The following is a 26205-nucleotide window of genomic DNA, read 5'->3' on the forward strand; positions in this document are numbered from 1 at the left end:
AAAAGCCTGTGCTAGACAGACTATGTTCATGGAATGGAGGATTTAATACCATTCAGATGGCCACAGCTCCTGGACTGATTGGCAGATTCAGTGCCGTCCTTCTCAAACTCCCCTCTTCCTTTTTACAGAAATTGACAAGCTGATTCTAAAATCCGTAAGGAAATGCAGGGGACCCAGAATAGTCCAAACAGTCTTGAAAAAGAACACAAGTTGGAGGACTCACACTTCCTGATTTCAGAACTTACCATAAAGCTGTAATAATCAAGACAATGTGGTACATTATGGTGACTAACATAACACAGTTTTTTTAAAAAAAAAAGGACAGTGTGGTACTGCCACAAGGACAGACTTGCTGATAAGTGAAACAGAATTGGGAGTCCAGAAAGAAACCATTAGACATATGGCCAGTCGATTTTTCAACATGGGTGCTAAGACAATTCAGTGAGGAAAGAACAGTCTTTTCAATAAGTGACGCTGGGACCACTGGATGGACACAAGCAAAGGAATGAATGTGGATCCCTGTCTCACACCATAACCAAAAATTAACTCAAAATGGATCCGAGACCTAAATGTAAGAGCTGAAACTCAGATTCTTCTTCTTCTTTTTTTTTTCTTTTTTTAAAGATTTTATTTATTTGTCAGAGAGTGAGAGCGAGAGAGAGCACAGGCAGACAGAGTGGCAGGCAGAGGCAGAGGGAGAAGCAGGCTCCCTGCCAAGCAAGGAGCCAGATGTGGGACTCGATCCAAGGATTCTGGGATCATGACCTGAGCCAAAGGCATTTGCTTAACCACTGATCTACCCAGGCATTCCATGAAAGATTCTAAGACAAAAACATAGGTATAAATCTTCATGACCTTTGAGTAAGCCATGGTTTCTTACATGTGACATCTAAAGTCCAAATGACAAAAGTAACAGTAGATAAATTTCATCAAAATTTTAAAATGCTATGCTTCAAAAACCTTTAAAACTATCAAGAAGTCAGGGGGCTTGCCGTCATCTTCAGATAAAGGTGGAACTCTGACTCAAGTCTGTCTGCGCCTTCTACCCCTTGGCCTACTTTATCTTAGCTACGCTAGCTGTCCTGGTTTCCTAGAGGACTACCGCAGCCACTGCTTGCCTCTCCATGCCTTCAGGTGCTGTCCGCTCCGCCTTGAGCGCCCTTTCCTTATTCTCCTCCTCCTCTTGCTTTCGTCTTGAAAACTCCCTCCCTCCAGACTCCTGCGGCTTCTTCCACTTGGCCCTTCACTTCTAGAGTGTTTGTGTTCCTGGTTGGGTCACATTGACGGTTGTGCATTAATTCTTTCTTCATTCGACAGGGCCTGGTTTCTCCAAGGATAGTGGAGATGAGACAGTGTCTCGGGAGATCCTCTGGTGAGGGCGCAGGGAAGGAGCATCGAGGGGAACGTTGGAACTCCCTTCCATTCTCCGCTCTGGCCCGAACAGGCTCTGCATCTTAACTAAATCACTTAGGTTCATCATGTTTCTTCTTCCTGTGTTACAAAATGGAGTGGGTGGAAGCTTCTCAGTAAACAGTTGGCCTGTGAACTCTGTGTTTTGCTCCCCCATTTCCTTATGTCTGCCAGAATTTCCAGTGCTAGTATGGACAGCTCCTTTCCACACTTGGCTTGGGGCTTCAGATATCATCTGTTCAATAGTTGATCACCCACTGGATACCCAGGGTTTCGTTGACAGTCCTTGGCCTTGAGAAGCTGAAGACTAGAGTTTCCAGTTGGGGCAGACTCCGCCAGATTCTCTGCTGGCCAAGGGAACAGTCTGCCCGCCAAGTCTGAGGCAGTTGGGTTTAGTGCTTCAACCCCTCTGCTGGGTCGATGGGTCAGGAAGGGAATATGGTTCAGTACTGTTATGTACCAGGTGTTCGCACGTGTTCTCTTACTCAGGCCTTACTCTAGTTACCATTTTACTGGGTATTGTTTTCCTATTTTCCAAGGAAGAAACTGAGGCAGGGAGCTTACGTAACTTTCCTAAAAGTAAGAGGTAGAAACATTGGGGATTTTTCTTGCCTAAACATGATGCCTTTTCTAACACATCTGTTACCTTTCTTCTGGAGGCTGCTTTTGCTACATCAAGAGCTTCTTGCCATTATCAGGGACTTAAATCTCATAATTAAGTAAAATCCGTAACTTCCAAATGGCTCATTCTTCATCAGCCAGTTGGGGGATGCTGGTTTGACATTTACTTCTCCAGCCTCACAGGTGGCATTAATGAATTCCTGAGTATGAGTTTTATGTCCATTTTTGTTTTGTTTTGTTTTGTTTTTGGTGTGCCGATAGGTGACATTTTGCTAGTTTAAAAAAAAAAAAAAAACTCCTTAAGGACAGCTTTTTTAAAACTTGGAATCTGGACAGGATTAAAAACAACTTCTCAACCATTTTTAGGATTCGCAACTTCGGCAGAGTACAGCCTATAGTTTGCACCAGCCTCAGGGAAACAAAGAGCACGGGACCGAGCGGAACGGCAACCTGTACAAGAAGAGTGATGGGTAAGTGACCCTGTGGCTGGAGGTTATGTGCGTGAGGATCTCCTGTGTCCAAAATTGCTCAGCTCTTTTTTTCTCCCCATTTATCTGTAAGGATCCGAAAAGTGTGGCAGAAAAGGAAATGTTCGGTTAAAAACGGTTTCCTGACCATATCCCACGGCACCGTAAGTATTTCTCTTAATCGTGGGCTGCTGCAGTGAGGTGAGGGGGACGCCAGCCCCTGGGCACGGTTTGGCCTTGACAATGCCTTTTAAAGCCCTCCCTGCTTGGGGAGCATATCTGGGGTCCTTCTTGATGTGGGGCACCTGACCCCTGTTGATGCTGCTTCAGCTGGGAGAGCCTTGTGTCCTTGGCTGCCTGACCTGGTCTGGTGGTCTTCGTTTAGATGCCGGTGGCTTCCAGAAACACACAGTCCCCCACTTCCCAGGTGTTTTTGTCTCTGGAAATGGAACATCCCACTTGGGGAGATTCCTACTTTTCCATGAAAGGGGAAGCGTTTCAGTAGTCAGTACCCTGAGACTCCGAAATTAAGAAACAGAGATTTCAGTCACATTATTGTAGAAATCTAACACGCTGCGCCCAACCGTAAGACCTTTTTCTGTCATCCTGTGTGTAAGAATCTTTGCAAGAAACAGAAGCCTCTATGTGGGGCCTATTGTTAGACCAATCAGTCTGAATAAAATGATTTCCTAATCTATCTTTCAGACCAGGGATTTTAGCCACAGTCACAAACATAGCCGTTCATACCATGATGCTGTTTCCCACAGTGGCTCAGCTGTGTCCTCACCTTACTGGTAGGAGAGGATCTGAGAAATACCACGTAGGCTGGGAGACATTTTTGACACGGTCTAGAGGCTGCGTTGTTGCTGTTTTGGCGCTGATGAGAACACTGATGGTGGCCGGCATTTCTGTTCCCCAAGCAGGAGGCCTGATACTTTGTGCATTCGAGCAGCCCCAGACCGGTCACGGGATTGGAGATAACCCCGAGTCTTTGTCATCCCCCCATCCCCATTCCTGCCAGTTCCCACCAGTTCCCCTGGTGACAGGCAGAGCGGGCAGGAGCATAGCTGTAGACAGGTTGTGGCTCAACGTGGGTTCCAGAGAAACGGCTCTTCTTGTGACTCATGTGAGGAAACAGAGGAGAACCCACGTGAGGCAGGAGCTGCAGCCTGGGTTCTGTCCCACTGGGGGCCCCTTCGTTTTCACAGACTCTGCGTGGGGAAGAGAGACCGGGCCATAGCATACGTCCAGTGTCCATAGGTGTATCTTGGGACCTGTGGTCTAGGGATTGAATGTGTCTTTAGCCTGGGCAAATAGAGATCGTGTCTCTTTTCTAAAGACCAGCCTTCACTGGCCTCCTCCGTGGTCATGACATCACTCCCCGGGCTGTGCACTTTGGATCCTGATATGACGTTCTTTCCGTGTAGACATATGCCGGGGTGCTGGGGAGGAGTGCTCAGGCCACAGGAGGCCAGTGTATCTAGTCACTGTGCCGCTTTAAAATTAAGACCACAGACTGGATGATGGCCAGGGTCCCTCCCTGCTCCAAATGCCTAATTCTGCGCCCTGCTTTCAAATGATGGCTTTCTACGCAGTTGTTGTTTTAATGCAGGTTCATTGCCTCCATGCAGAAAATTTCACAGACTAAGACCAAGTTTCATTTTGTGCCTGTTTACAGCTCTTAAGTCATTTGGTATATTTGAATCATTAAAGCATTCTGCTAGACCCAGGGCCTCAGCCTCAGGCAGTGAGCAGTTCTCCCTCTGAGACAAAAGTGAAAACAGGCCTCGGAATCCTTTGCTCGGGTGTGAACTTGGGCTCACAGCACGTGCATTACTTGAGCTTCTCTGGAAGACACAGAGGCTCTGTTTCCTTTAAATGCCGGTGGGTTGCTCCCGTGTCGGGCAGATGAGACAGAGCCAGCTTTATCAGCGTGCCCACAGCTCACCTTGTCACACAACTTTCGTATTTAACAAAGGCTGTGTGTTTAGTGGGGGGATCCCTCTCGGGAACCTGTGCGCACCCCATATGACTCACCCTGCCCTTCGCAGCCTGGGCTGGGAGCTGCGGGAGCAGCCGTTGCCTCTGGCCCTTGGCCTGTCCAGGAAAATCAGAGTTACTGGAGCAGGAGCTCTGCATACGCCACAGCGCTGTCCTTCTCTCCTTCTTCTGCATTCTGCACACTCTGGAAGGCGGGATCTCCCCCCCGCCCCACCCCGCACACATGCACACACACGCATGCCACTGCACCCACACGGTGTTCCCGCGCAGCGATGTGAATTCGCCTCTGCCAAGAATGGGGTTTGAGAGATGCCTTTTTGTTTGATTTGGTTTGGATTTGGCTCCTTGTGTAACTTACCTTTGTAGTCAGCATCTCCCTGACTGGCTAATTTACCACTGGGGAAAAGGGCAGTTGTTCACAGACCCGATGGAGTAAATGGGGACCTGGGAGCAGTATCTGGTGCTCAGTGGAGAATCAGGTCTTGACACAGCGGAAGCACAGGGTGGGTTTGCACGGTTTGGAAAACCAGTTTCTTCCCAGGAAGCTGGCAGCCTTTACGAAGAAAGACTGTTGTGTTCTGCATTCTAGCAGAGGGACGGTGATAACATCCGGATGAATTCAGTGAAAGCCGTAGTTGGTATTCCCCATTAGCCAAGATTAATTGTGTTTTCTGGCACTGGGAAGAAGGGATCCTTGGGACCAAATAACTAATTGAGGATCATCTTTGCCAAGTGCATCCCTTTGCCACACCGCCAAAGACTGGGGTCTTTTTAAACTGGAAGAAATGTCCCCTGGTTCTTACGTAGTCTCATTTTTAGTTTAATGATCATTGGACATGAAGAATACATACTTCCTATTTTAAGCTTGAGAAATGGGAAAAAATCGAATAGCATTATTAAAATGAGAGGAGCTCTGATAATCAGTGCCTGGAGTCAAATACAAAAATCTTTCCCGCTCCTTCCTTTCTATGAAGCCAGAGCTTTTCAAATTAAGCTCTCAAAGAGCTCTGGTGTCTGCTGCATTAGGTAGAACTCTTCTGTAGCTGAATTCAGTGATGACACCATTTCCCCCAAATTGTAGCCGGGGAAGGAATTGAAAGGATAGCATTTTCTCTATTTAAAGATTTCCTCCCCTAGATTTTTCCTCATGGCTTTGGTGTCAGCTGCTCCTTAACCTGGATGGACAAACAACAAACCATTATTCATGTAAAACAGACTGACGTCAAGCAGTATCAGCCGTTCTAAATTTTGGGGACCACTTTCATGCCTTTAGAGTTCTTCCAATTCACATAGAGGCACTGAATATCTCCCCATGCCTTGTGGTGTTTGTACGCTGTGAAGGATAGTCGGTCGTGGATGGTAGGTGTCTTGGTAAGAGTGAGCAGCTCTCCCCGGGGCACGGGAACATGAAGGAGAAGAAGTTAGGGGGCGCTGTGCTGCCTCGCAGCAGTGGAAGGTGTGCACAGGTATGTCCAGGCCCATGCCTCTGCTTTCCACGGAAGGCCAGGAGCTGCAGTGAAGAGCTTGTGCCCTGAGCCTGGGCTGCTTGGCTCATGTGTTGCTCCACTGCCCCCAAACTCTGTAAGACGCATCCTGTTCACCAGTCTGTCACCAGCCCTGTGTATATACCAGTACCTGTGCCAAGCCTCGGTGGACACCAGCAGTTTGCAAGTAGGACAGCAACGTCTCCTAGATGCATATCCACAGTTGTATGGTCACAGCAGGCGATGGGGAGACACGTGCTTGATGTGGTGAAGTGCGTGGTTGCATCATGGTCTGGTCTCCCACTTGGCGCTGGAGAAATACATCAGTGTATGGGCTCCGGGATGAGCCAGGTAATTCTGTTGGTGAGGATCCAAAATTGGATTGATGGTACTTTCACTCGGAATTGTTGAAGCTTGCAGGATTGGATAGAGCTTGAAGTCTTTTAATACTGATTTCTGAAGGTCCAAGGGTTCTGTGAGGCGTCGCTGACTACAGAAAATATCCAGTGAATTTCATATAAGAGATGAGCACAGAATGGCCACTGACCAGGAGAGTCTGGTCCACCCTGTTCACCCAACTTCTACGTATCCCACCTTCCTTTATCAAACCCAAACTGTGCTCGTTACAAGGATCCGTCCTCTTTTAACAGCCTGCGCTCCCGTACGCCTCCTCTGTGAGTTTAGTGGAAAGGGGTCCATACATGAATGAAGGTCCCACAGGTCTGCCAAAATGTGAGCTCTCATGTGTGTTTCTCAACAAATCCCAAATCCAAGCTTTCACATCCTATAAATGCGGCTGGTGGCCATGGTAGGGCCAATAAGAGGTTGAAATATATGGCATTTTGTTTGATCTTTTCGTTCAGCAGCTTAGGAGGTGGGTGAGATAAGCCCATTCATATTTGGAGATTTCTCCAAGATTTCTGAGAGACATTTTACCATTTGCACTTTTTGTTTTCCTAAAATTATCTTATTCTTTGATCTTTGCTTTTTTTGGACTAATTATGGTGGTTTTTGAAATTGCAATAAAATTCCCATTTTGACATCTCTCTGACAAAAACGTATAATGATCTTTTGTTGCCAGTGTGTTGGGGGACTTGGGGGACTTCCGTGAATTAGACGGGTTTTGTTAAAACTCAGGTGACAAATGGTTAGCATTTAGGATTATCAATCTGTTATCCGTTGCGACTTCAAAAAGTAAGGAAAATAATTTCTCTGTCATTTTTGTGCTGTGAGATTATTTCCTTGGAAGTGAGTGTTTACACTCAGGAAGATACTTCTGAGATCCCCAGAAATTGAGCTGGGTGCCCGAGTCACCCAGCCAGCCATCTGTGTCATCGGTAGGAGTTGGGACAGAATGTCTCTGAGCATTAGCTGTAGAGCATTTTGATCTCAGGGAGCCCACTGCCATCGACCTCAAAGCCAGCATCACTTGTCCCCTGGCTGGGTGGGTGGGGGAGCCACCAAGTGTCCCTCACAAGAAGTGGCAGCTGCCTTCCAGGGGGCTGAGATTTAAGGGAATGCTGTGTTACGCCTTCCCGCGTAAAGTCTGCCTTCTGCCCGCTGTCTTTGCAAACTAGTGGGAACTCTCCTCTTGCTATATATATACTTTTAAAGATTTTATTTAGAGATTTTATTTTATTTAGAGAGAGAGAGAGAGAACCAAGGCAGGGGGAGGGGCAGAGGGACAAGCTCAGCTGGGCACAGAGCCAGACCTGGAGCTCGATCCCAGGACTGTGCAATCATGACCCCAGCCGAAGGCAGGCCCTTGACAGACTGAGCCAGCCAGGCGCCCCATGTTTGTGCTACATTTTAATGAGAAGCGATGCCCTATGATTTTCCCTCCTTCCCATGCATCTCCCTGTATCTCTGTCTTAAACAGGCTAACCGGCCTCCTGCGAAGCTCAACCTCTTAACCTGCCAAGTGAAGACCAACCCCGAAGAGAAAAAGTGTTTTGACCTTATTTCACGTAAGTGTGTTTCTCAGGTGCTAGGCCACAGAGAAATGATTTTCAGCTCTCTGCTCAGACATCAGTCCCATTTCAGAGAATTAATTTTCAAGGAGAAATGCCTTCATTTCAAGTGACAGACATGCTTCCTCTTTCTGCTCCTCACTGTTTGCTCGCCGGAACAACCCTCCCGTTGAGGAGCTGACACGGAGGGTGGCCCCGCTCTCCTCGTGGTCTCGTAAACTAGGAGATGATACTGGATCTCCTCACTTCACGATGAAAAAGGACGATTCTGTGGTCAGGGCTTCCGTGGTTTGGGTGATGTTCGAAATGCTGGGCAGCTAACATGCTTAGGTCCCAGCAAAAACCTGGAAACTTTCATTTTTGAAATGGTTTGTCTTCCCCACCACAGGATTTGTCTTTCTGCTTCTGTATGCTTCCCCCACCCCCACCCCGTGGTGTACACAGAAGAATTGCTACAGAACCGTCTGTTATGACGAGTGTCTACTTAGCATCTCTAAGAAGCAAGGAAAGGACTCGTGTGTCATAATGGAAACAGGGTTGGCCTTTGCTTGTGGCACTTTCAGGTGGTAGGATTACAGTCTGGGGGAAGGAAGAGGGCAGCTCCCCTTTCAAAAGGAGGTCTTAAGGGATTTAGGCACAAGAGTTGTGTTTATAGAGGAAAAGTCTAGACCACGCATTTTCAGAAGGTGAGCACGGTCTTAATTGCCTCAGTATCCAGAGTGCGACGTGGCTGCTTTTTAGGATGTCTGCTGGATTATGTTACTGAGGGCCAGGAAGGTACTTCCTCTATGAATTAGTGCTCACAGCCAGCTTAGGAGGGAATTATTACCACCTCCACTTCTCTGGGTGAGGAGCCGGAGGCCCGTGGCCCTGCACCCTCGTAGCCCGCTGTCCCTGTTGCAGTGTGCGCTGTGCTAAGTTGGAGGAGAGCCTTGAGCCGTATGATGTGCAGAAAGGTTTTGGGAATTGTTCCGTCCTTCAGATTCTAGATTAATTTGTAAGATAAAAATGGACCTTATCCTACTTCAACCCCGTGTCCCTCTTCGGTCTCATGAGGGCCACAGATGTGTTTACCCCTCTCTGCCCTCAGATCCTTCATCCAGACGAGAGAGTGGAAACGTGCAGGACTGACTGTAGTTTACGGTGGGATCGAGGGGCACCTGTGTGGCTCTGGGGGTTGAGCGTCTGACTCGATCTCGGCTTAGATCATGATCCCACGGTCAGGAGATCGAGCCTCACATCAGTCTCCACTCAGTGGGGAGTCTACTCGAGATTCTTTCTCTCTCTCTTCCTCTCCCTCTCTAGCCCCCGTGCTCGCTCGCTCTCTAAAATAAATAAATCTTTTTTAAAAAAATAATAAAATGAGGTTGCTCCTGGGGTTACCTGCCTCCAGAGAGTAATCGAGTTGTGTGTGAAGGGAGAGAACTTGATGCCATAAGCTGATGTCGGCAAGTGACTGGGGACCACTTGGAGGCTTTTGGCCGATTCTTCTTCTGAAGCAGTGCCTCATGGTAAGCAGCGTGTCGCCCTTCAAGACCTCAGGGGCACTGAGTAGTTAACGGAGCGTGCCCGAGCTGCACGCACACGGGGAGGCAGAGGCGAACACTTCCCTCCACTTGCCCTGGTCCGTCCAGTGGCCCTGAGGGCCCCCTCCCCTAGTCCGCCACCACCACGAGATATGTTTATTCCACTCTCGTAAACAGCCCCAGAGCACTCCCAGCCTACACGTTTTTAACTACTGCTCAGGCCCTGAGGAGGGTCAGTAGATGGTTAAGTGTGCCTCACTCGCTACCAAGCATGAATTATCGCATTCCTTGGACATGTGGGAAGGCGGGCCTGTGTAAATCTGGTTTCGTGTGAACGCTCCGGTGAGCCAGCATTTGCAAAGATCCCATCGGTATTTTGCTCTACTACCTAATGCATAATAAACGTCTTTGGGCAAGGGCTTCCTACCTCTAACGTGCAGAAGGGCTTCCTGATTGGGTTTGAGGTGCTTTTGTAAATTTGCCAGAGTCTGTTGTCTTTCTTTGAAAAAAAAGCTCTTGTTTCTTCTTCCCACTGTCCTTCAGTGGGTAGAGTGAATCCCAATCCCACGAATTTTTCATCCTAGTTTTCAAAAGGTGTTACTCTCCTGGGAGTAGCTGTGGCGAAAATGTTTCGTCGCTGTGCTGCGTGGGTTTGGTTGTCACAGAGAAGCCTGAAAGCTGGCCAGGAGTCCTCCAGGGAGACACTGCCAAGTGGTGAAGACAATTTCTTGAACGTCCGGAGAAGTTTGGGGCTCAGGGTCATGTCATGACTCGGGAAATGAGGCTGTCACCCTCTCTGTTCCTCCCCTGCCTGCTGGCCAGGCTAGTAGGACATGTAACACAAAGATGTGTTTGAGCTCTTGAGATGTTTGGGTGGTTGGGGAAATAAAAGTCCAGCGGCACGTTGGGCAATGAGGAAGATATTTTAGCTGTGGTCTCTCGGGCCCCCAGAGTCCCCCTCCCCCAGGGATGCCATCCCGAAATGACCCGGAAGAGTAAGGGACTGACAGCTGGGTTCAGTTGGTTCCCTGCAGGGCCCTCCGTCACCGTGCTTTCCCCCAGCAGGCATTCCCCACTCGGAGCCAGCTCTGACTGGGCCTGGGCTCCTCAAGGAGGGTGCTTCTGGGGCAAGGCTGGCCCATCAGGAGCTTGTCCAGCTCTGTTGCCCTCAGATTGACCCCCCCTGCTTTGCAAATTCAAGTCCTGTGCCAGTCTTCAGTCACGCAGTCACGCTTGGCAGGATGGAAGGTGCAGGAGAATTTGGAGGTGACCTAGGTCAGCGCCTTGAATAGGACGGGCCCACTGGGAGCCGGTGTCTTTCCAGGTCCACGCACTGGGTCTGTGGCCGGTTGGAGCTCGAGCCTCAGGGAAAGAGGCAACCCTTCCTGGCCCCCAGCTACCATCTCCTCTTGCCTTTTCTTCTCTCAGAGTTGAAGCTGCTGGAAACTGGTCTTGAGTTCAGGAGCATCTCGAGAGTGTCTGTAGGAGGGAGTTCTCACTTGGGAGTTTTCACAGGCCATTCCCTCGCTCCTCACTGGTCAGAATATAGCATTGGTCAGAGGAAATGGGCTGCCTCCCTGGCCGCCTTGACTCTCCTCCTTGAGCTGTGCCCTTCTGGTGGGGAGACAACTCAGTGAGAGGACACGGCCCCTGGCCCTACCCGCCACCAGCACAGCTTTCCAAGAACTCTTAGACCCACTCAGCGTGAGGTGTGGCTCTGCCCCTCCGGGTCCCGCCTCTGGATGAGGCCGTTCCCATCAGGGCAGGAGGTGGGAGTGGAGGGACCTTGCTCCCTCTTTCCAGCATTGGCACTTCTACCTGCCTCAGCCTCTAACATCCGAATCCTGAAATTCAGTTCATTTTTCTGAACTCGAATCTGTTAAGTCCAGTCCCTCTCCCTTAGTGCCAGAAAAGGGTGGAACTGGGTGGGAAGAAGCGAATCGGACCATCAGTCAAAAAACCCTGGTCCTCCGCTGCTGGCTGCGTTCGTCTTTGCCGCTTTCCCTCCATGGGCCTCGGTGACCCTCCAGCCAGCTTGCCCGAACCGCGCTCGGAGCCAGCCTGCTCCCAGGGCTGTGAAGACCACCGCTGGAAGACTGACTGAGCTGCTTCAGAGGGGCCCGGAGGGTTCTGTGTGTCCCCAGGAACAGTTGCTGCTCTGCTCTCTGGAGAAGTTGGGTCTCCTCTCTTTTTTCATTCTGTTTGATTTTAAATTTAATTTTCCTTTTTGTCTTGGACTGACCTCCCAGCCCCCCATGGCTTGTCTAGTAGCGCACAATTCGTGTTACCAGCTATGGTTACCTCGTGGAAACCTGGAAATTAACATCGCAGATGCTGTTCACGAGGGTTCTCATTGGCCTTTCCACGGTGCTCTGGGACTCCCTGAGGGTCCCGCCGTCCGTTTTCACCTCCTCTTTGTACAGGCTGAAGCAGTGTCAGAGCCTGCTCTGGCCTTCCATAATCTTGGTACTTGTTTTGAAGAAGGTTGATGGGTTTTTTGGTCAAATGTCCCTCAACGTGGGTTTCCCTGATGCTTGCCCAGAGTTGGACTGAGTTTCTGCCTTTTTGGCAGGAATAGCACATCCCATGCCCCTTGTCTTTGCTCCGTGCACCGGGGTCAGCAGTCTGGCCCGGCCGTGTAGACACGGCTGTGTTTGCACACGGCTGTGTGTGAGCTGAAGATCTCGTGTCCCGTTTTTGCTGGGCCGTTCCTCCTGCTGCTGGGCCCTGTAACACAGCCTCCTTCAGCCTGCTGGAACTTTCTAAGAAGGCCAGAAAACTTCTCAGATACTCAGGCGGGAAGGCTTTTATTATTCAAAGGGCTGTAACAGTTACTTCCGAAGGGGCTGCTTCGTAGCAGGCTTTTGAAAAGCTGTTGATGGTTTCCATCCTTGAATAGCTGTAGTTTGGGGGAACTGAAGTGGAGGGTGGGGCAGACTTGTGAATTGGGATGACAAAGCCATGATCCCCGAGAGCAAGGGCAAGCAAGGCATGGAAGGACTCAAGGGAGGCCTCACCGGGAGCTGCTGTTACTCCTGAGGTTAATTATAAACCGCTTCCTCTGGGAGTTGTGTGCAGATTACCGTGCGGCTCACAACTGACCAACTCCTCTTGCCGCGCAGATGACCGGACGTACCACTTCCAAGCAGAGGACGAGCAAGAGTGTCAAATGTAAGTTCCTTGGAGGTGGGCCTTGGGGCCGGGACCTCATAGTCCTTGGGGATTTAACACAGCATCTCTATTACTTTTCTAGATGGATGTCTGTGCTTCAGAACAGCAAAGAAGAAGCTTTAAACAATGCATTTAAGGGGGATGACAATACCGGGGAAAATAACATCGTCCAGGAACTGACAAAGGAGATCATCTCCGAAGTGCAGAGGATGACGGGCAATGACGTGTGTTGCGACTGTGGGGCCCCAGGTGACACCCGTCCTCCTCCCTCCCCCCAGCTCTGGGATAGTCACATGTCATTCTGATTCACAGGGCGCGTGGCTGCATGCTGGGCTGTGTGCAGACGGTGGAGGGGAGTGTGGGAAGACACCTGCTCCGGCCCCGCCAAGCAGGGCCGCGCAAAGATGGCCCGATGGCGCTGAAAAGATTTAAACCTTTTTGAGAAATGAAAACGGAAGCACAGAGGCGGGTGAAACCAAGGTCATCCGCTCATTGTATTGGCTGCGCGGCCATGTCGGGGCGGCTTTTCCTGGGATTTACTACCCCCTCCCTTTGTGCTACTTTGTGGAACTTGTGCAGCAGCTTTGAGCCTCTGTCTCGTCTGTGGCTCCGGGAGAGCCACTTTGTTTTTTGGGTCTGGGTTTTCCTGTATGGAAGACGACGGAACCAGTGTGGAGTGTCTTCGGGTCCTTTGCAGGTGCCACATCCTGTGAAATGAGATGTTTCTTTCTGCATTGCGATGAAGCCTCTCTGGGGCTTCATTTTTTTAACTGACATAGAGCATCCTCATAGATTTTAATAGCTAGCTTTGTAAAAGCTTACGGAGTGGATTTCTTCTGATTAAGACGGAATGGTGCTGGGAGGTCAGGGAGCTTTGGAATAGCTGTTTCTGGACAGCTACAAAATGAGAAAGATCATGGAACGGTCAGTTACCTTTTCATTCATCGCATTCTATGAAAGTTCTTACAAAAAAATGAACACAACAAAAATAGAGCGGGCAGTTGAGAATTGCCGGGAGGTTCTGTTGCCCCGAAAGCCATATATCTCGGGGTAGTTTGAGGAACTCCCTCAGGGTCAGAGACCCAGTAAAAATTACGTTTTGGCAAGAGATGAGGCCAAGAGTGGTAAGTAGTGAATCGTGCTTTTTCTTAAGAAAAGATGAGGACGGTGCTGCACTTGGACATTGAAAACGCTCCCATAAACAAGTCAAAGCTTTGTACATTTCTCTTTGCAAATGCTGAGACAAGACAGCTGACATGAAACTCCATATAAAGCAGTCGAAACGCACTCCTACCTGCGGAGAGGGTGTACAGCCGATAGAGTAGGAGGGAAAACACAGATGCCCAGGAGTATTTCCTAATGGATACAATGTTTTATAACTTGAACATTTACAAACAGTACTTGACAATAATCTGGTGACCCAGGTTATGCTGTTTCCCTGCTGTGAGTTTCCAAGGGCAGCAGGCCGTTTCAAAGAGAATGGTACTTTCAGGTTCTGATGATGTGCTCGAGTAGGTTTTATTTTGAATGCCCCATTTGCAATCTAGCTTTCATCTGTCGAGCACATCTTGAGTGTCTACCGTGTAGCCAGCGCTTAGTAGGATGCCTCAGTGGGTACGTAGCTGCTCCAAGAAGCACAGTGACCAGAGGCCAGCATGGCCTTGGGCCTCAGGACAGGTGGGGCTGCGGTCTGGTCCCGCACACCCTCTAGCAAGGCTTTTCTTGTCGAACCCTCTGAAGACACCTGTCCTGGTCACCCGCTGGTGCTTTTGTACTTGCTAAATGAGTTCTGTCAGTATCTGTAATTTCTGAAGCTCTTGCGATCAGAACTCCTCCTGCTGCCCCCAGTATGCTGAGCACGGAGTATGGCATCAGCACGTAGTAGGTGTTCTCCATCATTACTGTTAGAATTTTGCGAAGAGACAAATTTTAAATCTGTTCCCCATCCAGCCCTAGACTGTGGTGTTTTTTTAAATTTCCCCTTTGCTAGTCTGACAGAGGTTGGCGATGGGCGTGGTTGGTGTTCAGGAGAGCCCTCAAAGGCCCGTGCCCCGTAGAGGGCGCTGTGTGCCGTGTGTTCTTCTACCTGACAGCTGTCACCTGGAAGTTCTTAATGAATGGAAGGGTGGACAAGGTGGGCGCAGAATGAGTACAGAAATGAAGGAATGGGAAGAAGAGGGAGAGCAGACGTGCACATGTGGGCATTGTGTGTGAGTCGGTGCTAGTGCAGAGTGGCGACTGAGAGCTCCCGCTGGGTCGAGGATTGACTAGCTCATGCCCAAACTCCACATGCAGTAACTCTACAGGAAAAATGTCGTGACCCTGGGCTGCTGCTTACTGCAAGTTCCAATTTTCCCTGTTCTCTTTGGCAGATCCTACATGGCTTTCCACCAATCTGGGCATCCTGACCTGCATTGAGTGTTCTGGAATCCACCGGGAGCTCGGGGTTCACTATTCCCGGATGCAGTCCCTCACGTTAGATGTCTTAGGAACATCTGAGCTGCTGGTAATTCTCAAATCCTTGATTTTGAAATGGAAATGAGTGAGCTGAAAGCTGAGTTTTTATTTTGGTTTCTTGAAATTCCACTGCACTTGATGGTAGCTGATTTTTGCCAGATGGGTTTGGGCAGTTAGAACCTTCTCGGCTACTGGGAGCTGAGGGCACTTGTTGTTGTAAAACTTGGTTCTTAATTGAATCAAGTGAAGTGAAATGAAGGCTGAGACAGTTGTAAGTAAGATCGTGGACTGGGGTGGTGGCGGCGTCTCGCTCACCCCCTTCCCCGTTCCGGAACCGCACACAGGACGGGAGCCCAGAGACAGTGAGGGACGCGTTCCCTTGGAGCCCCCCACAGATTCCTGCCAAGTCTGTGGTCATCCCTCGGCTCAAGCCTCCAGTGCTCTTCCTCGGCCCCTTACTGTCGCCCTTTGCGGGAGATGCTAGTCCCTGCTTTTCCTGCCTTCGCTTCTAAGGAAGGCTTTCATTCTCGGTTCGGGGACGCACGCAAGCCGTGCAGTGCGACGTACGTCGGTACTGGGAGGCTGAAGCACTTTCTGTCACGTAACGTCTAGAGTTTTGAGACTGGCTGTGCTAAGGAAAAGGCACATCACATGAGGTGTTTGAGGCCACCTAAATGGAGCTTCTGTGAACTGTTTTCAGAGTCTGTAATTGCTGGTTGGAAGCAGTGTTGGAACTCTTGGTGTAGCTGGGCTTTGGACGGTGAACGTTAGGTGGTTACAGATCGCTGTTGATTGTAATGAAAAGAGCCGTAGTCTTGACAGGAAATCAATTACTGTGGTCAGTATACCTCTCAAGGGGCCGTATGTTTTATTGATGACTACTCTGGAACCAGCGTGTCTGAACTTAGAAGCCATTTTGAACTGTCTTGTCAAATCCTTGCAGTCTTTCCAGAGGATTCCTTGATGGTCTTGAAAGACAAAGTTGGGAGAAACGACTGTGAATTCTGGTCTCCGGGTTAGTGACGTTGTTGATGACTTCAAGGTTAGGACTAAGCTGGACTTGGCAAGACTCCAGCGGTGTATCCTAGGTTCCACGGTGGGGTTATTGTTAAGGTCATGGTGCGCTCCACCTACGTCTTACAGCCACGTGTGTCCAAGGGCTGGTATCCTGGGCAGCTGATGGTGGCATAGGTTTGAGATTCCCATGATATGTTTTCAGAGAAACACAAATTCTCTGGTCACCTCCAGCAGCGGCATTGCTGGTTTTCTCAAAACAGTGGGAATAAGAGTTGCTTATTTCGTATGAGGCCCTTCACAGAGCAGTCGTTATATATTAGCTCATTTGCCCTTCATGACAGCCCAGTGACCTTGGTATTTATCCCCACTTTACAAGGGCAGGATTGAGGCTTAGAATGTTGCAATGTGCCCAAGGTTATATAGTTATTGAAGTGTAAGATCGGGGGCGGGACCCTTTCATCTGGTCCCAAAGCTCACACTTAACCTCTGAGCAGCCCGAAACATTAAATGGCCTTTGCAGAGGCGAGTCTTGGCACGTGGTAAGCGTCGCTGCCATCCCTCCTGTCCCTGCCCCCATCCCTGTGCCCAGCCAGTGTTGAACCGCCTCTCCACATGGTGTCAATCCTCCCACGTGGCCTTTTTGTCAAATCAGTAACCAGCATGAGTTACCGGCTCTCTGTGGGGGAGAAGGGCTCGGTGACGCACCCCTATGGGGAGTCCCCCTCATACGCCGTGGTCCTCAGTGACTTCAGAAACAGGGCAGTAAAATGTTTCAGTGATGAGTTTTGACTGTACTTTGTTTTTAATATAATTTATGTCACGGTGAGTTTATATGATATAATTTTACTGATGGCTCTTGTGAGCCAGTGGACGCCTGACCCCAGCACATCTATTACATCTGCTTAACTGTGTCCCAGAATCGAAGCTGAGACTCTTGGCCACTAAACAGGAAAAGGCCAAGAAAGGTGGAAGAGAAGACGTTCACATCTCCGTGAAACGATGAGGTGGCTTGATGCCGGGTTTGAATCCGGTTTCTCTCTCCCAGGGCCTCTGTCTACATGTGCTCACAGGAGTTTAACATTTGGGTAGCTGTCAGCCCTGCTGGGGAGCCGTCAGACAGAGCCTGCTTATGTAGTATCTGCATGAGTTTCCAGAACCTGACCTCTGCTGTAGTTCCAGACCCTCCCTCGTGGTTACAGAAAAACAGAGGGGTTGGGGCACCTGGGTGGCTCAGTCAGTTAAGCACCTGCCTTGGGCTCAGGCCACGGTCCCAGGGTTCCAGGATCGAGCCCCGCATTGGGCTTCTTGCTCAGCAGGGAGTCTGCTTCTCCTTCTGCCTCTGTCTCTCCCCATGCTTGTGCTCGCTCTCTCTGTGTTAAAAAAAAAAAAAAAGAAAGAAAAACAGAGGGAAAAGGTTCTCTCCCACCCTCTGCTTGCCCCTCAGCTCTGTCCGTGTGGTCATGTGGCTGCTCACAGAAGTTGGGCTTCTCCCCAGCCCTACCCACTGTGTGCCAGGATGGTGGGCCCGACATCCTGTCCCGAACCTTTACCGCTTGGCTGGTAAGTCAGGCGCTGCATGGACAGTGTGTGTCAGGGGTTAGGCTTCATTTATAAAACATGAGTTCAAGCCCTTCTAAAGATTTTATTTACGGGGGCACCTGGGTGGCTCAGTGGGTTAAAGCCTCTGCCTTCCGGCCCAGGTCATGATCCCAGGGTCCTGGGATCGAGCCCCACATCGGGCTCTCTGCTCAGCAGGGAGCCTGCTTCCCCCTCTCTCTCTCTGCCTGCCTCTCTGCCTACTTGTGATCTCTGTCTGTCAAATAAATAAATAAAATCTTTAAAAAAAAAAAGATTTTATTTACATATTTTTAAAAGCTTTATTTTAGAGAGAGAGAGGGTACGTGCTTAAATGGGCAGAAGGGCAGAGGGAGAGGGAGAGAATCTCAAGCAGCTTCCAACACAGAGCCCAGGACCCTGACTGAGATCACGACCTCCCACATCATGAGTCGGACACTTAACCGACGGAGCCACCAGGCGCCCGTATGAGTCCAAACCTTTTAAAAGCACACAAGTTCTGTTCTGCGTAGATGGTCGAATGCTTGCACAGAGGATGTCCTGAAGGCTTGACACATAGATGTCTCTGTGTGTGTATTTAGAATTACGTCTGGCACATTGTAAGAACCGTGAAGGATGAGCTCTCCTTATTCTCCAAGATGCCTTTAAATCCTGTTGGAAGAGCGATCCACGTGTCCTAGTGTGTAAATCCACAGGGAGATTAAGCTCTGCTGTCTACTGCACGTATGAACCTTCAGGGGGCACAGAGCCATGACCCCGGCCCTTTGGTTGAGTTGTTCGTCCTGGTGTCTGTCCTTGTGCAGCAAATGTTGATCAAACTGCTCCACACCCTTTTAAGAGGGTGACCTGGAAAGTAACTTTCCAGCAGCTTCACGGGAGCGTCCTGGGCAACATTGCTGTAGAGGCTCAGTGAGTCTCTGTCCTCCAGGTGAATCAGCCCTAGAGCCCACGGCCCAGGGTGGCAGGCTGTGACGAGCCGGGACTTTCGTTCTCTGGCTGGCACGGTGCTCCGAGACAGACGGTCACCACGTAGAACGTCGCTCCTGTCCTCCCATGTGGCCTCACCATGTTCTTCATGATAAAAACCTTTCTGCTTAATTCTATAAATTATTTTCTGGTCTTAGGTTTGCACATGGTTCCCTTGGATGGAATGCTGTGGCAATTTCACCATTTCCTTTTTTATTATTTTGGGTTCAAAGCATGCTTGATTTCCGTATTAACTGAGTGGGTTTCAGCAGCATCCGTGAAGGTGGCTGCTTAGCCGTCATCTTTCCTCCTCTCTACCTGCTTTTGGAATCACGGCTTACTCAGCACAGAGAAGCTGGGTCCCTGAGGGTACTCATTAGTTCCGGGAGGCCATGTCATTGGAGCTGGTACTCGAGCATGCCAAACTGCTTAGTATCCTTAGATTTTAAAGCAAATCTGCTTTCGAAATCCTCCTGGTAAACATAGATTTTTGGGGAAGGTGAATTTCCTCCCTAACATAGGTCATCATTTCAGGGTTGATTTTCTGTTCATATGTAGAACGGCGTCACTAGTGCTAAGGTCCTTGTATCATACGATCCATTTGACATCCTACATGAAGTTAAGAAAGGAAAATTTGATATTATGAAATTGAATTGGGGTCAGTAATTTTAAAATCTTTTCCGTCAAGTTGAAGGTCAGGGTCGGGAAGCTCGGGGGCACATATTGGTGACTGAGAAGCCTGTGTTCCCTGACTTCCTCCTGCCTCCCTTCTCAAGAGGCTGTTAACAAGCTGTGCAGTGTGAAGTAGGGTCAGCCGACAGCCGGCGTGAAGGAGCGCGCGTGGAGGGGAGGCGTGTGGGGACCGACATTCATCTGGGACTGAATGAAGGCCACTCCAGGAAAGCAGAGGCTGCGAGGCCTTGGTACCAGCTCCCACGTACTGAGCATCTCGGGCTCAGGCCTGTCCTCGGTGCTTTGTGCACACAGCGTCTAACCTAAGCAAGGACCTGGTCTTACAAGATAGGGCTGGAGAGGTGAGGCCAGGATTTACGCTCTGGACCCCGGACCCCAGAACCTGTGTTCTTTTTTCTTTTTAAATTACATCTCTTGACCTTTTTTTAGCCACAAACTCTGTTAGAAAGAAATCAAGGGGTGCCTGACTGGCTCAGTTGGAACAGCTAACAACTCCTGATCTCGGGGTCTTGAGTTCGAGTCCTGTATTGTTAGAGATTACTCAAAAGAAAAAAGTAAACTTGGGGAAAAAAATACCCAAAACTGAACACCAGCACACACGTGTGTGTATGTGTGTGTGTGTATAATAGTTTATAATTAGTATTACTGAGAAGCATATTATATACTTTGTAAAATATGTCAAAAATAGGATATCTAAAGCCTTGGGTGAAAACACAATTTTTTTTAATGAAAACGTAATTTCCAACATTCCCCAGAGTATCTTTTTTGTGCTCCCTCTTTCGGACATCAAAATCGTGAGCTCACAGCATTTCTTAGCTCTGCCTGCGGGGTCCAGTGCCCGCACTTCCCGGGGCCTTCACCCACGGCGCAGGAACGGCCTGCCGTGCTCCCTGGCCTTCCACACTGCTGGGATGTGCGCCGCCCAGAAAACAACACCCCGTTTCCCTGCGTGGATCTGGAAGCAGCTGAGAGATGAAAAATCCGCTTTGTTACTGGGAGAAGCCAGATGCGTTGACGAGCCCCACATGCGTGGTAACAGCTCTAGGCTCCGGCAGGAGGAGCCCCCGGCCCCCAGTGTGGCATCCTGTGAGCACAGGGGGGCTGGGGTCCCTCCAGGGAAGTCCTTGCCCTCATTTGCCCGCCCCTCCCCTTGCCGGGCAGGGAGGGGGCGGGGGCGGAAGAAGAGGGAAGGTCTCCTCCCTCCACCTGGAAACAGGAAACCGGAGTCTCGCCCATCCTCACCCCAACTCCAAGCGCAATTTCTGGTAACACGTAAGGCCTCTTTCTGGCTCCGTGGACCCTGCACAGTAGGGGCTGCAGATCTCTGGGAATGTGGGACCCCTGGTCCCCGGGAGAGGCACACAGGGTCCCCACAAGGCCAGCGGGCTAAAGCGGCATCTGGACCGGGGAGCCGCCCTGCTGATGAGCGTCTGCCATCTCCGTGCTCGTAGTGCTCGGCCCAGGCCACTTTCCCGCCCTCGATGCGTGCATCTCTCTGCCGGCGTCCCTCTCGCTAGACTGAGCTCTCGCCACGCAGGCTCGCATCTCATGCTCGGCGCCCCGCACACCCGAGGACTCAGTGGGCGTTTGCGGATCGAGAGGTCTGACGTTTGCTTCGCCAAGTGACTTGGCACTCCAGACGCCCCAGACCCTTCTAGATCTGAGCTGGCCCCGTGTCTGCCTGGGACAGATCCCTTCAGCCTCAGGGTCCTCTGGGAGTGGAGGGTGTGCGTGGTGGGGGCTGCTTCCCACCAGCCTTGCTGCTTCCTTGGCTGCTGCCCACGTGGCCCGCAGGGACCCCAGTTTCTTGACATGACGCTGCAGCCTCCATGTGCAGATGCTTTGCTTTTGCTGGGGGTCCTGAAGGCGTTCTCTGCAGCCTGAGATACTTGCTGGAACTTGGCAGAACCGTGAGGCGGCACATTTCTCTGCATTGGAAGAGTGTGACGCACGGATGTGGTGGCTCCCTGGACCAGCTGTCCCCCGGTAAACCAGCCAAGTCCAAGCAGAAGGGAAGCAGCTTTCCAAGTCCCGGGGAGTTCTCCTCCTCACAGCCCCTCCCATCTGCTTACCGCGGACTCCCAGGCATGTGGGCCCCCTGCGCACGGAGGGGCGCCGTGGCTTTTCTCTCCTTTCCCTTCTGAAAAGGACAGTGCTCGGCGAGGGGACGGTGTCCATGTTAGGTTGAAAGACGGGGTCGTGAGAGTATAGCTGGGTCTAAACAGCAGTCTGATCCTGAGGGTCAGTCCTGGATCTGTCACTGACGGTCCAGGAAATCCTTTGCAGGCGTTGACTCCGTGGTACGTCAGTTCTGTCACCTGACATGGTTGCCCGTCAGCCTCGTTCTTGGGGAAACGGCAGCGAGGCCCTGGGGTTTTGTCACCTGACGATGGTTTGAGACCCCCAGGCCAGGACTGGGGACCCAGGTGGGATCAGTTAGTGCTTGGTGCTCCAGGCCATCTAGAATGCTTTGTTCACTTACCAGGATGGTAAAATTAGGACGGTTCCTCACAAAGTTAAACCTGACACATGTCCCCAGTCCTTCAGCGTCCCTCGTAATCCCATCTCGCTGTGTCGTGTTACCTGCCACCGGAAAGTTCCGCCTCCTCTGACTCCGATCCCTTCGGCCGCTCCTTCAGTCCGCTCCCTATGGAGAGAGAAGGGGCTGCTCTAGCAGGAATCTCCCAGAACCTCCCTGGTTACTCTGTGTCCACGTCCCTCCTCAAGAGCAGAAGCAGAGGCCCCTGCTCCCTTTCGTGCCGTTGTCAACACAGAAGTTAAAATCGCTCTGCTCTCGAAGCCCGGTGCTCGGGGCTCCCCCTCAGTTTTGTTTCATTAAACACGGAAGCAGCTCGTCTCTGTCAGGTGCTGCTGGGCTGGGTGCCGGGATACGACGATTAAACCCCGGCCTTTCAGGACCCTGGTCACTCAGAGTCCGTGCATCCAGTCAGGAGATGCCAGCCACCGTCCTTGTCGCTGGTCTAAGACAGGCCGTGACATTTGTCTTCCCATCTGCTGTGTGGAGCACAGTGCTGAGTGTTCAATGAGGGTTAACTGAAATGTTCTCATTTAATTTCTGACAAATCAGAAGGTTGATTGTTGAGTGAGGACCTTATATTTGGAACAAATGCATTTTTAGTGCTTCCGTTTACAGAATGTTTTCACCTAAATTGTTCCAATTTATTATTACAACCCAGCAAGGTAGGTGTCATTCCATTTTCCTGATGAAAAATTGAAACTTGGAACTGACTTGCATGTGGTCACAAAACCAGAAAATCGAACTGTTATTTAAGCCCGAGTCTTGGCTTCCTGGCCCCACATGCTCTCCACTGTCAGAGCCCTTCCTTGCTAGCCTAAATAGGTCTTACTAGATCCATTTCACTTGGTTAGTGAGGTTTTTGTGGGGTGGATAAGGATGGAAACTCAGATTGGACCAAGTTACTGCTGCTTCCTGCCCATCTAGGTGCTCTTTCCAGGGGATATTTTACGAGAACATTCCTCTGTAACAGTCACGTCTTACTTCTTATTGCTGGTTTTATGAGTACCTTTGGGGTGTGAGTTTTGTCCGTCTTTATTAACGGCAAACCACTTTATTGCTGTATTTCTTAGTAGCCATTAAATCAGTCATCAGATGCGTGCGTAGTGTGTAACGGCTGAATGGATTAATACTTGAGTACCCTGAAATAGACTTCTGTTTTTGCAGCTTGCCAAGAATATTGGGAATGCAGGCTTTAACGAGATTATGGAGTGTTGCCTTCCAGCTGAGGACTCCGTCAAACCCAACCCGGGCAGCGACATGTAAGTATGAAACTGGCTGTTCTCATTTTCTGAGCAAAGACTGGCTTGTACTTGAGCCTGAGAGACAGGAGACTAACAAGCCTGGGGTATCCCAGTGGTTGCTTCTTTAAGGAATAAATCAGCCTGCCTGTTTTTTTGTAAGTCACCTTCTTGGGTGTCCAAATAAAATTTGGGTGTGACTGGCTTTTTGAGGAAGAAGCCACAGGCAGGCAACTTTGGCCGATGCTGTATGTCTGAGGATGAACAGCAAGCCGGTCACCCCCTCGCCTTCTGCCTCGGAAGTTCTCTCTCCTCTCCGCATAAATTCTCAGCGACTGGGAGGCTTGTTGTCATAGAGACATGACTACACATCACTTTCTTTCTCAGGGTCCTTGCAAATGTGGAGTGTTTTCTTCAACAGGAGTGTTTTTGGTTTTGCTTTACTGTTGACACAAAACCCAGCCGAGAAGCTTTGATGCCTCACCCTCCATCCCGTGGCCCCGATGAGGCAGAGCTGATAACAGGAGATTTTCCTGCCAGTCTTAGCAAACAGCATAATCACCCAGATCATACTGGTCTTTAAGAGTGAGAAGTGGAGGGGCACCTGGGTGGCTCAGTGGGTTGAGCCTCTGCCTTTGGTTCAGGTCATGATCTCAGGGTCCTGGGATCGAGCCCCGCGTTGGGCTCTCTGCTCAGTGGAGAGCCTGCTAACCCCCTCTCTTTCTCTGCCTCTCTGCCTACTTGTGATCTCTCTCTGTCAAATAAATAAATAAAATCTTTAAAAAAAAAAAAAAAGTGAGAAGTGGAGGGAGGAGCAGCAGGTCAGGGCAGCGGCTGTCCTGTTGGCTCTGGGCGCCGGGGGTGAGGTTACGGGTCTGTTGCGGGTCTGTTGCAATGCAGAGTGGGGACAGACGGAAGGGAGGGAGGTGTCCTCAGGGCAGTAAAGTGCCTTCCAGTGGTGAGCCTGGATCCAGGTGTTCCAGCAGGAGAGGAGGACATAAGAAAAATGTTATAAGGAAGAGTAGGAAAATTCATTTACAGAGACAGCATCGCCTTTGGAAGATGCTTGAGAGGGCATGGATGGCACACGTGCTTCTACGGGACGTGAGCGAGGACAGTGACCTGTGCTTGAAGAGCTGCCGCACCGGGAGGCTGCGCGCAGGCCCATTCCAAAAGCTGAGAACTTGGGTGTTTGTAACCCGTTCGTTGCGACGAGCCCTTGGGAAGCTGAGGTTGTAGGATCTGACTTCTTTCGCACTGAGGTGAGGTAACTTAGTGCAGTTAGACAGCCTCGACCTCTAAGGGTGCGAACCCCGCCCCAACTGTCGCTATCCCATATCTGAGCCCAGCACTCAGTGGGTGTGGGGTTAGAGTCGGTTCACACTGTCCTACAGCTGCTGTTTGTGCTGTAGCATTTCTGTGAGGTTGATTCCAGGCACGAGGTCGCTGTCCTCTCTGGATGAAGAGCTGAGCTGGAAATCTGTTTTCTCACCCAGACCTGGAGACATAGCCGCTCCCCTATGGCGGGACCTGGGCAGGATTGCAGGCTTCTCGAAGCCTCTCCTCTAACCGGAGCAGGAGACCACGCCCCCTGCTCCCGGAGCCATTGGGATGCTCATTGGTGCAGGTGAGGCCACACCAGCCCTTCGGTGCTGTTGGCAGCCTGTTTGCTGGCCGTGGGTGGGCGGTGGAGGCACTGTGAGTGCTGCATGCTGATCCCGCAGACCCCGGAAACTGAGGGTCCTCACAGTTCGGGTTTCCCCAGAGTTACTCAGAGCCGAGCCAGCTCTTCCCGGCATAGCTCGAAGACCGAGCTTAGTAAAGGACGCTCCAGGGTCCAGGATGGCACGTTTAGTCTGCCCGATACCTGCGCTCAGAGAAAAGGCACCGGCCTCCAATAGTGATTGGCTGTGAACAAAGTGTATGATAAGTAAAGTAGTTTCCTCCAAGTACCTGGGGTGCCAAGCGGGCAGTTTGTTTATTCTGGGGCTAGATGTTTCTAAAAAGTGAACACTATCTGCTTCAAATCCTTCCGTATAAGCGTTCTGCTGCATTGAGACACCCCCCCAACCGTGACACTAATGTAAGGGAAGTGTAGCCCTCCCCCTCTTTTTTCCCTCCAAAATAAGGGCGGATGGCCAGTGTGATGGCAAAATGCCTCCTGCTTTCCTACCTGCTCAGGTGGAATTGAGTGCCGGGCTCTCTGCTGGGCATTTGGCTCATCTGGGGCGCCTGGGTGGTTCAGTGGGTTAAGCCTCTGCCTTCAGCTCACATCATGATCTCAGGGTCCTAGGATGGAGCCCCACATCAGGCTCTCTGCTCAGCGGGGAGCCTGCTTCCCCCCCACCCTCCGCCTGCCTCTGTGCCTACTTATGATCTGTGTCTGTCAAATAAATAAATAAAATCTTAAAAGAAATAAAAAAAAAATAAAACCTTTCATCCCACTTCTTACCATACTGAGGAATTGGTACCTAGTTCTCTGAGAAATTGCATCTTCCAGGCTTTTGTATTTCCCGCCCTAGCGTGTTGCTTGTGGGGGTTCAGTGCACACTTAATGAATGGCCGAGTCAAAGCTGAAGTCCCAGCTCTGTGGTTACTTAAACAGGCTGGCATTCACTTGCACGTGAGAAGGCGTGTGCCACTGCTGGCTTTATCTCAGGAGAACACGCCATCTGCAGATAAATCTGTTAAAAGGGAAGCCAGAGACCCTCTAGTGGCCTGTGAATCCCCAGATTTTGGATTGGGGGGTATGCCAAGAGAGAGAGGGGTTGAAAGGGGGAAGCAGGCGGGTTAGTGTCTGCTTACAGAGGCCGTGCTGCTCCTCCTGTGTGACTCGGGACCCTGACACAGGCCCGTCCTTCAGAAGGACGAGAAACCTCTCCTGAACATGGGCCAAAAGTGTTGTTATTCTAAGTTCACTGCTTTTCTCCAAAAGTCGAAGCCTTTCCAAAAAGCAAGAGGCTGGGAGGGATCAGTGCTGTCCGAGGGAACTTCCCTCACAAAGCTGTGGAGTGCGGTGGTGCATAAAGCAGGTCTGTGCCCGGGCTTGGGGAAGAATGACCTTCAGGGG

General features: G+C 50.5%; 1 protein-coding gene across 1 annotated transcript in view; it reads left to right on the forward strand.

Annotated features, from left to right (window-relative positions):
- Positions 1-26205, forward strand: part of ASAP2 (ArfGAP with SH3 domain, ankyrin repeat and PH domain 2) — a 110738-nt gene that overhangs the window by 59580 nt on the left and 24953 nt on the right. Inside the window, exons 10-16 of the mRNA XM_059407516.1 lie at positions 2398-2501; positions 2593-2662; positions 7863-7950; positions 12602-12650; positions 12733-12899; positions 15023-15156; positions 23062-23156. Coding sequence (XP_059263499.1) covers positions 2398-2501; positions 2593-2662; positions 7863-7950; positions 12602-12650; positions 12733-12899; positions 15023-15156; positions 23062-23156 — 707 coding nt within the window. The remainder of the gene's footprint in view (positions 1-2397; positions 2502-2592; positions 2663-7862; positions 7951-12601; positions 12651-12732; positions 12900-15022; positions 15157-23061; positions 23157-26205) is intronic.

Source organism: Mustela nigripes, chromosome 7, assembly GCF_022355385.1.
Source record: "Mustela nigripes isolate SB6536 chromosome 7, MUSNIG.SB6536, whole genome shotgun sequence".
Taxonomy (NCBI): Eukaryota; Metazoa; Chordata; class Mammalia; order Carnivora; family Mustelidae; genus Mustela; species Mustela nigripes.